This window comes from Mastomys coucha, unplaced genomic scaffold, assembly GCF_008632895.1.
Source record: "Mastomys coucha isolate ucsf_1 unplaced genomic scaffold, UCSF_Mcou_1 pScaffold6, whole genome shotgun sequence".
Classification (NCBI taxonomy): domain Eukaryota; kingdom Metazoa; phylum Chordata; class Mammalia; order Rodentia; family Muridae; genus Mastomys; species Mastomys coucha.
The window spans coordinates 25,056,787-25,069,826 of record NW_022196912.1 but is presented as its reverse complement, the minus strand read 5'-3'; the positions used below and the strand labels follow the sequence as shown (position 1 = coordinate 25,069,826).

General features: G+C 47.5%; 1 protein-coding gene across 4 annotated transcripts in view; it reads left to right on the top strand.

Annotated features, from left to right (window-relative positions):
• The first annotated feature begins 487 nt into the window (after window positions 1-487).
• Window positions 488-13,040, top strand: part of Slc35f6 (solute carrier family 35 member F6) — a 22,457-nt gene continuing 9,904 nt past the window's right edge. The window contains exons 1-2 of one of the 4 annotated variants that reach the window (XM_031356611.1): window positions 488-554; window positions 2,955-3,054. In XM_031356611.1, coding sequence (XP_031212471.1) covers window positions 3,050-3,054 — 5 coding nt within the window. In that variant the 5' untranslated portion in view covers window positions 488-554; window positions 2,955-3,049. Of the gene's footprint in view, window positions 687-2,954; window positions 3,055-9,386; window positions 9,554-13,040 lie in introns of those variants that run through there. The other 3 variants (XM_031356610.1, XM_031356609.1, XM_031356612.1) reach the window with 3 other exon arrangements.

Sequence of the window (13,040 nt, the reverse complement as noted above, 5' to 3'; positions counted from 1 at the left end):
AAGCTGTGTTCAGGGGACAGAGGGGAGGAACTGAGAAGAGGCCCCACCCACCTGAGCTGAGGCCCCACCCACCCGGGCTGAGCTGAGGTCCCACCCACTCGGGCTCTAGCGCCTCTCTCAGGCAAGAGCGTCCCTCTGTGGCATCTTGCCCACTTGTCATCTTCCCTCTGCTGTAGGGAAGAGGTCATTTTGCCCTGAGTCACTAAACATCAAACGTTACCAGCCCTAGTGGTTTCCAGCCATTTTTAAATGAAGCTTTGACCAAAGACTCCTTTAAAAGGCCATCCATTTTCCTTAGGCCACGGTGTTTACACTTGATGGCCCTTAAACAGAGCTGCTTTTAAGCAAAGACGTTCACTACTTTCCTCACATGTCCCCATAAAAAGAAAAATCTGAAGAATGTCTGTATCTACCAGCCAGGAACTTGCTTGAGAACCCAGCAAGCAGAGTGCAGTATGGGAAGACACTACCCTCGCCCATGCTTCTTCCTCCCAGAAGCCCCTCTGCCTCCCAGAGGTCTGTGGACATCAATCCCTTTGAAGAGGGGCCATCCTGTGAGTTATAAGAGTGATCACTATGTATACTAATTCTTTAATGTGTCCAGGACACGAGCTTCCTGTGGAACTGCACACACCTTTTTGACAGTAACCCCATATGGGAGCTACAATGTCACACCCATTTTACAGGTAATAATCTAAGTCTCAGAGAGGCCGACAGCCTGCCTCAATACTGATTTCATATACGAGGCTCTCCGGGGTTCTGCCTCCATCATGAAAAGCATAGAAAGAAACTTCCTGTCAAACGCTGGCTCTCAACCTTTTGGCTGTGCCACCTTGCCGTTCTGGTTAAGGAGGTTTGGCTGTGTTCTCTCCTCTCTGACCCTTGAGGAAACTGAACCTTCGGGACTCTTTCTTGTTTTTCTAAACCTCTTTGAACTAGCTAATCGCCCCATAATGTCCAAGATAATGTCTCTGCTGGGGGTTTGCTTTCCGGTGCCAAAATTGCCTCAGGTGACCCACAATCGGCTTTAAAGGCTGGCTGGCACAGCAGCGTCTATCCTCCCGTGGCAGGGTCAGCACGCCATCTGGTGGCTCCTAGCAGACCTCGACGTGGCCAGACCGAAAGCCTGTGATGTGGGAGAAGCCCATCTGGTGGCCCAGCTGAAGGGTTCAGAGAGAGGAAGTGACCAGCCTTATGTTGCACAGCAAAATGGAATCCAGATTCCTGAACCATTCCTCACCCAACTCTTGGGCAGCAAGGCATGCTTCCCTGATTTGCTGCAAGCTGAGTGTCTAGGCGCAGGATGTAGCCTTCAGTTCTGGTAGACTTGCCCCATTTGCTGGATGCTCCCACTTTGTTCCTGTAACTTTGTTTTTTATTCTGTTACCTTTATGAGTAGGTAAGTTTACACACTGTATAAAATTCAAGAAGCACAAAAATGCATGCCATGAAGAGGGAGTCTCTCACCCAAGGACACCACCACTCAGTTACCAGTTTCCACATGTCCAGCCAGACTTTCCATATACTCACAAATATGTGTAGACCCTTGCATCTCTGCATGAAACACCAAACATACATAGTGCTCTCAACACAGCTGTGCACACAAGGAGCATCTTGACTGTTATAAAGTGATACTGTGTAGTATATGGAGTTGACATCATTTAGTTAATCCTTTCCTAATAGGCATTAGGTGACTGTTGATGTTTTGGAGGACATCAAGGGGCTCCCAATATCCATCCCGATAGTGAACATTTTTTGTGAGGTGGGGAAACATGTTAGAATAAATTTTTGGACATGGATCTGTTGCAGTTTTCCATTAGGATTCATTTTGGCTCTTAACCCAAAAAACTCAAGCATGATAAAAGTGTAAACATATTTTTCATTATGCCATGCAACGACAACAAAATGTCTAGCAGCATAGAGCCCAGGGACACATGGCAACTCCATGCTAGGACATGGGGTATACACTTGTGATTTTTGTAGATGTAATCAAATTGTCTTCTTCTGAGGTTATGCACTGCCTTGACATCAGTGTATCATTTTCCAGCATCTTACCCATCATCTTCTTGTCCACTCAGGCCTGAGAAATGGTAGGTAAGGCACTAACTGCCCAGCCTGGTGACCTGAGTTCAGTCCCTAAGGCCCAATGATGGAAGGAGAGAACCAACTCCTGCAAGTTGTCCTCTGGCTTCCACAAGAGACTGCGCACACTCATTTGCACATACATAATAAATAAATACAAAAAGGAGATCTTTAAAATCAATGAAATTGCTATTGACAGGTGAGAAGGACGTTCGCTGTGCTATAGCACCCCTTTAGGATACATGATGATAAGCAGTCTCTCATGGTTCCCCAGAGAAACGTCCTTTTGTCCTGATAGTAGGATTGCCCTCACAGGCTGTTTTCCTTTTATGTTTAATCTTGTTTATATTGGATTTTTGTTCACATCACTAAAACACCAATTGTCCTCTGACCTGCACACAGGCACTGTGGCCCATGCCCACACACATACAATAACTAAAGTGTTTTAGAGAGGGAAAAGGGAGTTGTGGTGTGGGATACTGACGTCCAAACATGGTATAGCTTGAACTCAGGAGCTATTGTGGTTAGATCTGCTAGCATCCTGTCATGGAGCGGGGAGGGTCTCAAGAGGCTACCTGCCTGAGAGTTTGTCCACAACTGGTAGAGTCTGGTGGAGACAAAGGCATTTTCTTCAGGAGTGTAGGTGCCTGTGTGCCTGTGAACAACCCTAACGAAACGCACAGTGTCACACACAGAGAAGCATGAAAGAAGACATGAGAAAGAGAAGCAGTGGGGATGGGAGAGGAAAACAGACATTATGTCATAATAAAACCCATTGTATAAGTGTGATTTACATACAATAATAAAGATAAAACACTAAAGATGAACGATTGTTGTCTCTGCCTCCATTTGACACCTGTCTCTTGCTCCAGCAATCATCTTGGGTTCCAGAAACAGCCGGTTTGCCAGATAAACATCTTGTGACAAGAATCACCCCACCCGGGAGGTAGTAGCTTTTCTACAGAGGATGAGGTGAGACCTGACCATTCCCAGTATAATGACCAACCAGATCACACGGTAACCGAGACTGATTAACTAGCTGTGCTCTTTGCCTCCCTGCTCGGGTCCTTCGCTATACCTTCTGGGAGTTCCCGTCAATTACCCAAAAGTGGGATATTGACTTCCAAACATGGCGGGGCTAAAGACACTGATACAGCTGTGTGGGTGGCTGGGGAAGATGGTGGATTTGTTCCTTGGCATGGTGAGTTTGGGTTTCCTTGGTGTGGCCTCAGTTTCTAACTCTGGTATGTGATGGGGTTGAATCAGATGAGAGGTTTTCCCAGAGAGACTCACACTTGTGCTTTTTGTGTAGGGGAACACTCTTTATACAAAAGTGGGGAAGGATCTCTACCTGTCTGGGTCTCGAAATCTACTATAAGTGCCTTGCCCCAGACTGATAGAGTGGGTTCTCTTCTTCATCCCAATCAGAGAAGTGATTAAGGCTGAGAGGCCTGAGGCTCCCAGGATGAGGCTGACATCCAACCCTGCTGGTGTCAGTTAGTAAGAAAGGAAGAAACTAGCAATCCCAGCACTGGGAAGGTAGAGACAGGAGGATCTTGTGTCTCGCAGGCAGCTGCAACATTTGGTAATTTCCAAACCAGTGTGACCAGCCAGGTTGTCTACTTGGTAATTTCCAGGCCAGTGGGAGAAAGATGAAACAAAGTGAGAGTTAAGATGTGAGCTCTAGGGCTCATAACCATCTGTAATGAGATCCGTTGCCATCTTCTGGCCTGCAGGCATACATCCAAGCAGGCTGTTTACATAATAAATAAATCTTTAAAAAAAAAAAAAAGATGTGAACTCTATGGCCAAGGGAAACTGAGCCACAGCTTAGGTACTTGGCAGTGCTCCTGCCAAACTATAGTGGAATAGAAACCTACTCATGCTAGAGTAACATCCGTGGCTTTAGTTTTAGGGCCTTTCATTGCCTACAATGACCCTTGTCCCTACTGGAGGCAAGAAATGGGCACTTGACTCAGCCATAGCTCTGTCTTCCAGGCAGAACTTGAAGACTCTTCTTTCCTGGGCACAACCACAGATCTGAGGACCACACAGCCTCAGGAGAGCCCCAGTGAGTCATCTCCACTGGGGCAGAATAGATGTCAGGAGAAAATAGATGTTAGGGATTTTTATTTCTTTTAAAGAGGGATGAGGAGGGCCAGCAAAGTATGTACTTAGCATGCAGAGGACCCTGGTTCTATTCCTAGTACCAGAAAAGAAAAAGGAAGAAAAGACAAACATAAAAAGAAAAAGAAAGCCGTGCACTCTAATCCCAGCAGTCACAGGGCAGAGGCAGGTGGGTCTCTGGGAGTTCAAGGACAGCCTGGTCTACATTTCAATTTCCAGGCTATACTCTGTCCAAAGAGAAAAGGAGGAGAGGCAGGAAGAGAGAGCAAAAATAACCAAAAAACTAAAAATAAAATAAAAAAAAGAGCCTCAATTTGTCCTGAAATTGTCCCTTGCCTCTGCATATGCATACACATGCACACATATATGCACATGCAGACACACACATGCACAGACATACATACACACATGCACATGCACACATATGTGCATACATACACACACATACACAATCATAATTAATCCAGCTTAGTATTGTCCCATGTAGTATCAGGCCAATAATAACTTTGTCAACAATGAACTCCAGGTCATATTACCTAGTGACATTGTGACTGTGTTAGTATTTGGTAGCAGCCTGTGGTGTTCACTCATTCACACCTAATGACACATATCTCAGAATGTGTGACACATATCTCAGAATGTGTCCCTGTCTGTAAGTGACAAGGACTGCGATATATGAGTCACTCCTCTGAAATCAAATTTAACAGAGACTGCACTCCAGCTGAATCCGCCTTGATTCTGCTCCAAGAAGAGAGTCAAACACCAGCTTCTGGGATCCAGTGATTCACCCCAAAACAAGTGAAATGATTCACCCCAAAATAAGTGATCAGCATTGGCTAGAAAGAGAGGGGGTGGTAGAGGAACAGAGATAAGAAAGAAAAAGATGCTTGAGCATGGCTGTATGTGGGCCTGAAGCTGGAAGGAGCAAGTGACTTTTTTTTTCCAATTATCTCTGGTCACCATGGAAACCAGCTGTAAAGTCAGCCAAGAGGAGCTATGGACCAGTGTCCACACCTGTCTGCTAGTGTGGACAGTCTACTCATCTCCCCCATGGAGTAAACAAGTCACACACTATCCTTGTCAGATCTGAACTGGTTCCCTTGCCCCAATTTCTCCTCCAAGGTATAACCCACCCTTCTTTCTCTCAAGCATCTTGCTTTTCTGTCCAACCACAACCCCAGATAGCTGTCTTTCAATACCACCTTAAAGGAAGTGGTCGGCAGCACACCCAGCCTGTCCAGAGGGAAGATCACACTCTGGCCAGGGAACTGGATGGAGGGAGGGGAATGACCCCAGATTATGCAGCAAAAACTGCTTTTAAAATCAAGTTTGACTTTGCCCATCTGTGCACCTATCTATGTCCTTCCCAAGATAAAGTAATTCTTTTCTAATCCAGAATATGATTAAATTGGTCGGGGAAATGTTTAGGCTCTTAGACAAGCCACAAGCAGACTGGCAGTCGGCTGAATACAAAAGCAGGGTCTGAAGTAAGCATTTATTTGGAACTGGAAGTTAGAGGCCCTTTGAAGGTAACATGCAAATGTGTTGACAAGGCTCCTGGTCTACGGAAGACTGGCTTAAGTTTATGCAGTGTGTGAAGTACTCTTCGATGGCCCAGCCTGAGGTTTTGTGCTGTATTCTAGATGGATCTTACAAACTAATCCTCTCTGGCTGTTTTGTGCCCACTTCTGTCTGTCTTCTTTGATACACAAGCTGTTAATACTGTTTCCATTTTGCAGAAAGGAAAAGTGTAGATCTTGTACAGCTTCTGTGGGAACACACCAACCCACTTTCAGTTTGCTTCCTGAGGCCTTGAGGCCTCAACCCATCTTCCTGCCTAGGGTAGGCAGGCATGCTAATCCTGCCAGTTTTCATCTCCAAGGTCCATTCCAGCTGGTAGGAAAGACCTAGAAACTCTTTAAGTCACTCCCTGGAGTGAGCACTGTCTAACCACTCCAGGACATTACATCCACATGGTCTTTCTACAGAAAGTGGCTAGCTGGGCAGTGGTGCCTTTAATCCCAGCACTTGGGAGGCAGAGGCAGTTAGATTTCTGAGTTCAAGGCCAGCCTGGTCTACAGAGTGAGTTCCAGGACAGCCAGGGCTACACAGAGAAACCCTTTCTGGAAAAAAAAAAAAAAGAAAAGAAAAGAAAAAGAAACAAAGAAGGAAACAAGAGAAAGAGAGAGAGAGAGAGAGAGAGAGAGAGAGAGAGAGAAGGAAAGAGGCACCTTCTCTCTTCCTGGAGCTATCCTTCTCTCCCTTCAAGTCCCTGTTTAAAGCTTTTCTGAATCCCAGTTTCACAAGACTAAAGCCCTTGCTTGGTGGGCCACACCCGTCTGTTAAACATTACTAATAAAAGAGTTGACAAATGTCAGTATGTATACTTAGGAGTTTAGAAGCCTTTCCCAAGAACCATCTAAGAATAAGATCAAATACCTACCTATTCATGGTGGTACACACTTACAATCCCAGCACTTGGGGTTACAGAAGGATCAGGAGTACAGGTCATTCTCAGCTATGTAGGAAAGCCATCCTGGGCTACAAGAGATCCTGTCTTAACGAAGGAGGAGGAGAAGGGAGAAGAGGTGAAGGAAAGAAAGGCAGAGGAAGAGGAGGAAGTCATTTCCCACTTCTACATTTGGTTTCTTTGCCAATAAACTTTCTCTACTACAAAACTCATTGCTTTTAGTGTATGGTATTTTTGGTGAAATGGGTTAGTTCTGACTAACCCATTTCACTGACAGGCTGCTATGTAAACTGAGGCAGAGGTCAAGCTCTGGACACAGGCTTGAACACTACCTGATCTAGCATCATTCTGGTTGTCACTGTCATCGTCCACCTCCTGCCTCCCTGAGAAATCACCCCTTTCCTCCAGCATCCTTTGCCTCCTATAGATCCTCAGATGGCATACAGTCAATGCCCACCGCTCTCCTCCACGGCATCCTGAACTTCTCCAAAGCAATGACCTTGTCTGGCTACTCTGGGAGCAGTACTTGACTCTGGACCTTACACTTGGTGGGCTCTATGTGCCTTTGCCAATAAATCCTCCTATGTACCAGACTCCAGAGACAGCTCCTTGATGAATGCTCACAGCATGATATAATTAATTAAAATTCACTTTCTAATGTGGCTCTAGAGACAAAGACTGCTCTGCTAGTGACATCATGTCGGGCTAGTGACACCAAGGTCATTAGTAATGTTTATGTCAGGCAAGTATCCTTGGCCTGAACCTATGGGAAAATAGTCCAGAGTCCTACTGTAGTCAATAAGAACTGCCTCCCAAGGGGTGGCGGGGGGGGCGGGGGGGGCTTGGCAGATGGTGTCCCTTTAGGACACAGTTGTGTTTCATCTATGTCTCCAAAGTCTCAGGAAACAGTTTTGGATAAATTATTACTTCCTTTGAAATAACACAAAACTAAAAGTACTGTGGGGGACACATAGCTCATAAGAAGTTACCTTTTGGATCTTTTATCTCTGCTTCACTGAAGAAGTGAAGCGAAGTGAAAAAAAAGAAGTGAAAAATTTTGTGAAGAAAAATTCTGGAATGTTCTGCAGGTCCAAGACCTATCCAACACATGACCCTTTTTTTTCCAAGACAGGGCTTCTCTGTATAGCCCTGGCTGTCCTGGAACTCACTCTGTAGACCAGGCTGGCCTGGAACTCAGAAATCCACCTGCCTCTGCCTCCCAAGTGCTGGGATTAAAGGCATGTGCCACCACTGCCTGGCCACACATGACCCTTATTGCATGAAAGATGTTTCCTTCTCTGTATGACAGCCTCCTATATTTTTGTCCAAGACCCCACTTACAATACATTCTCTATCTCATCTTCTAAAACAGATGTTACAATCCCTTGAAGATTCTTTTTCTGGGTCTATACTACCCATGTTCACAAGTTCAGGGAACCAGGAAGAAGTGGTCCAGAGACCCTTTCTTTTCATACCTGCAGTAATAGGATCTTCAGAAACAGAGGAACTATGTATGGTAGGTCAAATGGCCATCAAGGGTATTTGGGGTTTTGTTTTTACCTGTGGTAGGACATGGGCTGCCAGTCATATGGACAAGGATCAGGAAGGTAGGCAGTTAGCAGCGGAAAACCCACTCCCTTAAGTTGTCCTCTGACCTCCACACGTACCACACAAGCCTTGAAAGTGCCCTCCAATAACACACAAGTAAATAAATAAATGTATTTTTTAACAAACTGATAGCCAGTCATGAACTGGAGTCCATCTTGGAGTACATAGTGAGCTGGAAGACATTCTGGCTAGTATAACAAAATCCTGTCTCAAAAACTAAATAATTAAATGCTAGAAACCCTCTACACACAAACCGAGGTCTGTTCTTTTTCTAGGGATGCTTCTGAACTGTATTTATAGGGGTCCTGAAGGGTAAGTGGGGAAGCTTAATGCAGGAACTATACAAAAGCCATAGTGTTTTATCTTCAAGTCCACACCCCCAACACACACATAAATATGAGTACACACACACACAAACATACACACACACCACTGCCACTCATAAACATAACCTTAAATCCTTGGGCTTCTCTGGGTTTAGGTTTTTGTTTTATTTTAATTATTTGTTTACTTAGTTAGTCAGGCTGGTCTCAGACTCCTTATATAGTGGAAACTGGCTTCCACTTTTCAAGTGCTAGGAATGCACACCCAGTTTGTGCTTTTTAGTTTTAGCTGTTAAACATCCTACTGGAAGCTAGAACTCGACTCAAATGCCCCTTTACTGAAAGATGTGAGCAATTCAACGGGCTGGGATCCCTAGGGACATCTCTCTCAGGACTCCAGTTCTCTGGAGATCCTGGAGAAAGGAGATTCCAACGCTGTAACTACTACCAAGTAGTCAGTCTCAACCTCTCAAAATTGTTCACAAAATGCTCTAAGATTGCCTTAGCATCTCTACATGACCCCAAGCGTCCATTTTACAAACCGGGAGGGCAAGGGCTGGGAGTGTACGCTGCAGAAGTACAGGGCTCATTCAGCACGCATGAGACACTAGCAGTGCAAAAAGAAAAAGAAGCCGAGCAATGGAAAAGAAAAGAAAATCTAGTAGCCTTGGCCGGGGACCCTGCACTCTGGTTCTCCAGCTCGCCTACCGCTGACCAGCGGCAGCTCCGGGGGCGGGGCTAGCGGGCGGGGCGGGGCCAGTGGGGTCATGTGACTCCCGGCCCGGAAGTTCTTGAGTAGGAGACACCTCATCCCGGGTGACCCGGGTTGGAGCTGCTAGTTCAAGTGGTCTCTCGTGTCCACCACTATGGCCTGGACTAAGTACCAGTTGTTCCTGGCCGGGCTCATGTTGGTCACCGGCTCCATCAACACGCTTTCGGCAAAGTGAGTCTGGGTCAGGCCGGGAGGGACCTGCTGGGCCGGTGGGTGCGGACACCCGCGCCCTGTACCCTGCCCGTCCGCTACTCTCCAACCCCACCAGCCCTCCACATTACCGAGAGCTCAGTCGCGCTGGTGTAGGGGTGAGAGGCGGGAAGAAAGCTGGCATCTGAAGGCCACTTTGATTCGCGGTCACTTCTATCTCTGAGCCTCAGTTTCCTCATCTTTGAACCGAAGGGTTGAATCAGTTCCTCCCGGCGGCGCTCAAGGCGCTGTGGTCAGAGACTGAGAGACTTACTGCACGGGGCTGGGGGCCAGCGGAGGATCACCGGCGCTCTTGGAGTGACCGAGCTGAAGGGATGGGCAAGCCTGGAGAAGGTGGCCATGGGGTCGTAGACTACATCTTGATGCTTAGGTGGGACTCTTGTGTGGCAGGAAAGAGAAAGGCCAGCTCCAAGTGGCTTGTTCACAGCATCAAATGCCCAGCTGTACTTTTCCCCTCCATAATCAGAGGGCGCATCACATTGTTGAACGTGGGAGAATTGAAAAAAGAGTCAGGGTGGTAAACGCAAACTACTTGAGGTTGCTTACAGTGGCTCTGCTTACAGTGAGAACACCTAGCAGATGCCGTCAAGAGAGGCGGGTGGTACAAGCCAGTCCCAAAGTGAAGCCACAAGGCTGACTGACCCAGAGCATCAAAAGAAAGTGTCTATCTAGAGAGAAGGGTCCTTAACGCAAACCAGAAAGGTGGCTGGGTACTTCTGCTCTGGTGTGTGGGAGTAACAGCCTTCAGCAGGTTGGGAGCTAAGGCCCATGCCTCACAGCTGAGAAACCCAGCATGGTCTCCTCCATTACTGGCAGAAAGACCTATGCTTTAACTTGAGAGTTCTTGCCTCGAAGCAAAGCCTTTCTTCCATCTCTTCGCCATCCAAAATCCTTGGTGTGCCAGCATCATGTATCCTTTGTCCAGTGTGCACGTGGGCAACAGGGAACAATGCTCCTCTCCAAGTCCAGCCTCAGTTTCTTACTGGCCCAGCTAGGAAAGAGTTAGTGTGGTAGCTCCCCATAAACGGCCTCTAGGGCTGTGCTCTGGGTTTCCTGGGCCTCTGTGCATTGAGAAACTGGCTGTGAGCTTTGTGTAGCCATTTCTTATTTACTTCTCAGGATTTTTTGAATCTAACAAAGTCTGTCAAAGCTGTGAAGTGCCCAGGAGAGAAATGGGCACTCATCAGGGACTGTAAGTGTGAGAGAGAAATAGCCAGGAGAAGGTCCCTGTCTCAGAGATGTTTAATATCAGAGGTAGAAGAGACAGATGTGTACACGTGTGCCAGTCACAATGGGCCTTCTCCCTTCACCTAAAGGAGGACACAATCTATGGAACCCAGAATAGGACGTATGCAGTTCTTAGGCTTATCTCTGGATGTCTTGGGATGAGATCCTCACACCAGCCAAGGACTGCTCCTAGTGTTCAGAGTGTCTGTTTGCCTGTCCAGGCTGCTGTCCCCAGGAAGAATCCAAATGGTCATTTACTGCTTAGATAAACCATGATGACTCAGTCCCTCCTTTGAAATTCTCCAAACCGGTCAGGTGGGGAGCCAAGGAATCCTCAGTCCCAGGAAGCCCCGCCCTTTGGAGGCTGCTGGAGAGTCAGGAGGACTCCCTGCGAGTGTCTCAACCTTTGATCCTGTCCTTAGCCCATCACCTTTTGTGTGGCCTCTCAAGAGCCCCATCCCCACCCCCATCCTGAGATAGGGCCCAGAGCTGGACTATAAACATTGGTCTAAAGGAAATAGTGAGAAAGATACCCTGGGAGACAACAAGCTTACCAGGATGCGAGATACTGGTTGAAAATGGCATTGATGGCCAGTGGTTTCCACTAGGTACAGTCAGGGCAGCCAGGGCATAGCACCCAGGTCTACCAAGTTACAGGCCATCTACCTTGGCATCCTTTCACGTGATCTCGGGGAGGAGAGTAGATGGGTTCATCGTCCCTGGATGGGAAACTGAGGCACAGAGAGGTTTAGTCACGTGCAACTCAGTTCCCAAGTGATGAATGACTTCAGTCTGCGTCCAAGTGTTCCAACCTTAGAACCCATGCCCTGGAACCTCCAGTTAGGGCAGATACCTTACCATTCGTTTTGGAAGACTAGCTGGTTATCTGTTTATCTTTTGAAACACCGTTTCACTGTATAGTCTCTAGCTGGCCTTGAATATAGGACCTTCCTGCCTTCACCTCTCAAGTAATGGGTTTGCAGTCATACACCACCAACCCCATGGACATTTCCTTATTGTTATGAACAGAAATCATCCAGTCTGATCCCTACAATTTACGAAAGAAGTTGCTTACTGATGTCTGGATTGGTACCCAGGCCTCGATGTCAGTCCCAAAGTCCTAGCTCTGTGAGCTTCCTATCTTCCCACTGTGTCTAGAATTGGCAGTCCTATCAATGGCATCTTCTACTTCCATCCCCATCTTCAGGGTACCCCCCCTTGTGGGACTAGACAGCAAGCCTCACCCAGGTCAGAGAATCCCGTCCGTCTTCCCACTGGTTCATTTTAAGAGCCTCTGGCAGACCTGGGCATGTAAGGAGCTCATTGCTGCCTTTCCCAGAGTCCCCAGGGAGATTGGCAACCTCACATGAGAAGCGCTGCCTACTCTGTGGGGACCACAGGACAGCTCTCTTCTGCCCACTCAGCATGCTTTAGAAGACCACAGAGAGCTATCACATGCCCATAGGGAGAAAACCCACGCTGCAGCCTTGAATAATCCTACACCCCTCTCTAAGCGTCAGCTAAGGTCCCCTCCCTAGGAAGTTTTGCTTCTCCTTTTAGTGGCTGTTTCCTCATGCTCTCTCACTATCCACTTCTGCTGACCATATTCTTGAGCCAGCATGTCTGCTTGATCCAGTGTCCATGACAGGTCCCATTTCAGAGCCTCACTGTCCAGATGCAACTAAGGTTCTCCACAAGAAGAACCAAAGTCAAACAGACCCTCAAAGCTCCCTCCTAAGCTCCGGAGGCCCCGCCCCCAGCTCCTGGGGGTTGAAGCATACCCAGCCAGGGAGGGCTTATGAGCCTGACTTGCCTCTGCAGGGTCTGTGGGCACGAGACCCTGTGTGGCAACACCAGGCCTCTGTTAGAGAAGAAGCTCCCACTGTCCCTTCAACTTTTGTCTTCAGCACCTGCCCTTTGGGTTCTATGAATGGCTTGGCATTGTTGCTTCAGTGTGGCTTCAGGACCAGCTAGCTTGTGAGAGCCTGTCAGGAGGTCAGTGCAGTAGAATGGAGAGAGCGTCAGATTTGGAAGCTGTGTGATGAGTCTCTGCCCTGTTCCCCCACAAAACTACAGGAAGGTCTTCTTACAGCAATGAGAGGGCTCACCAACCATATATACTCTCGTGGGGAAATCACGGCCCTTCTAAAGACCTCTGGATGAAGCCGGGCAGTGGTGGCACACGCCTTTAATCCCAGCACTTGGGAGGCAGAGGCAGGTG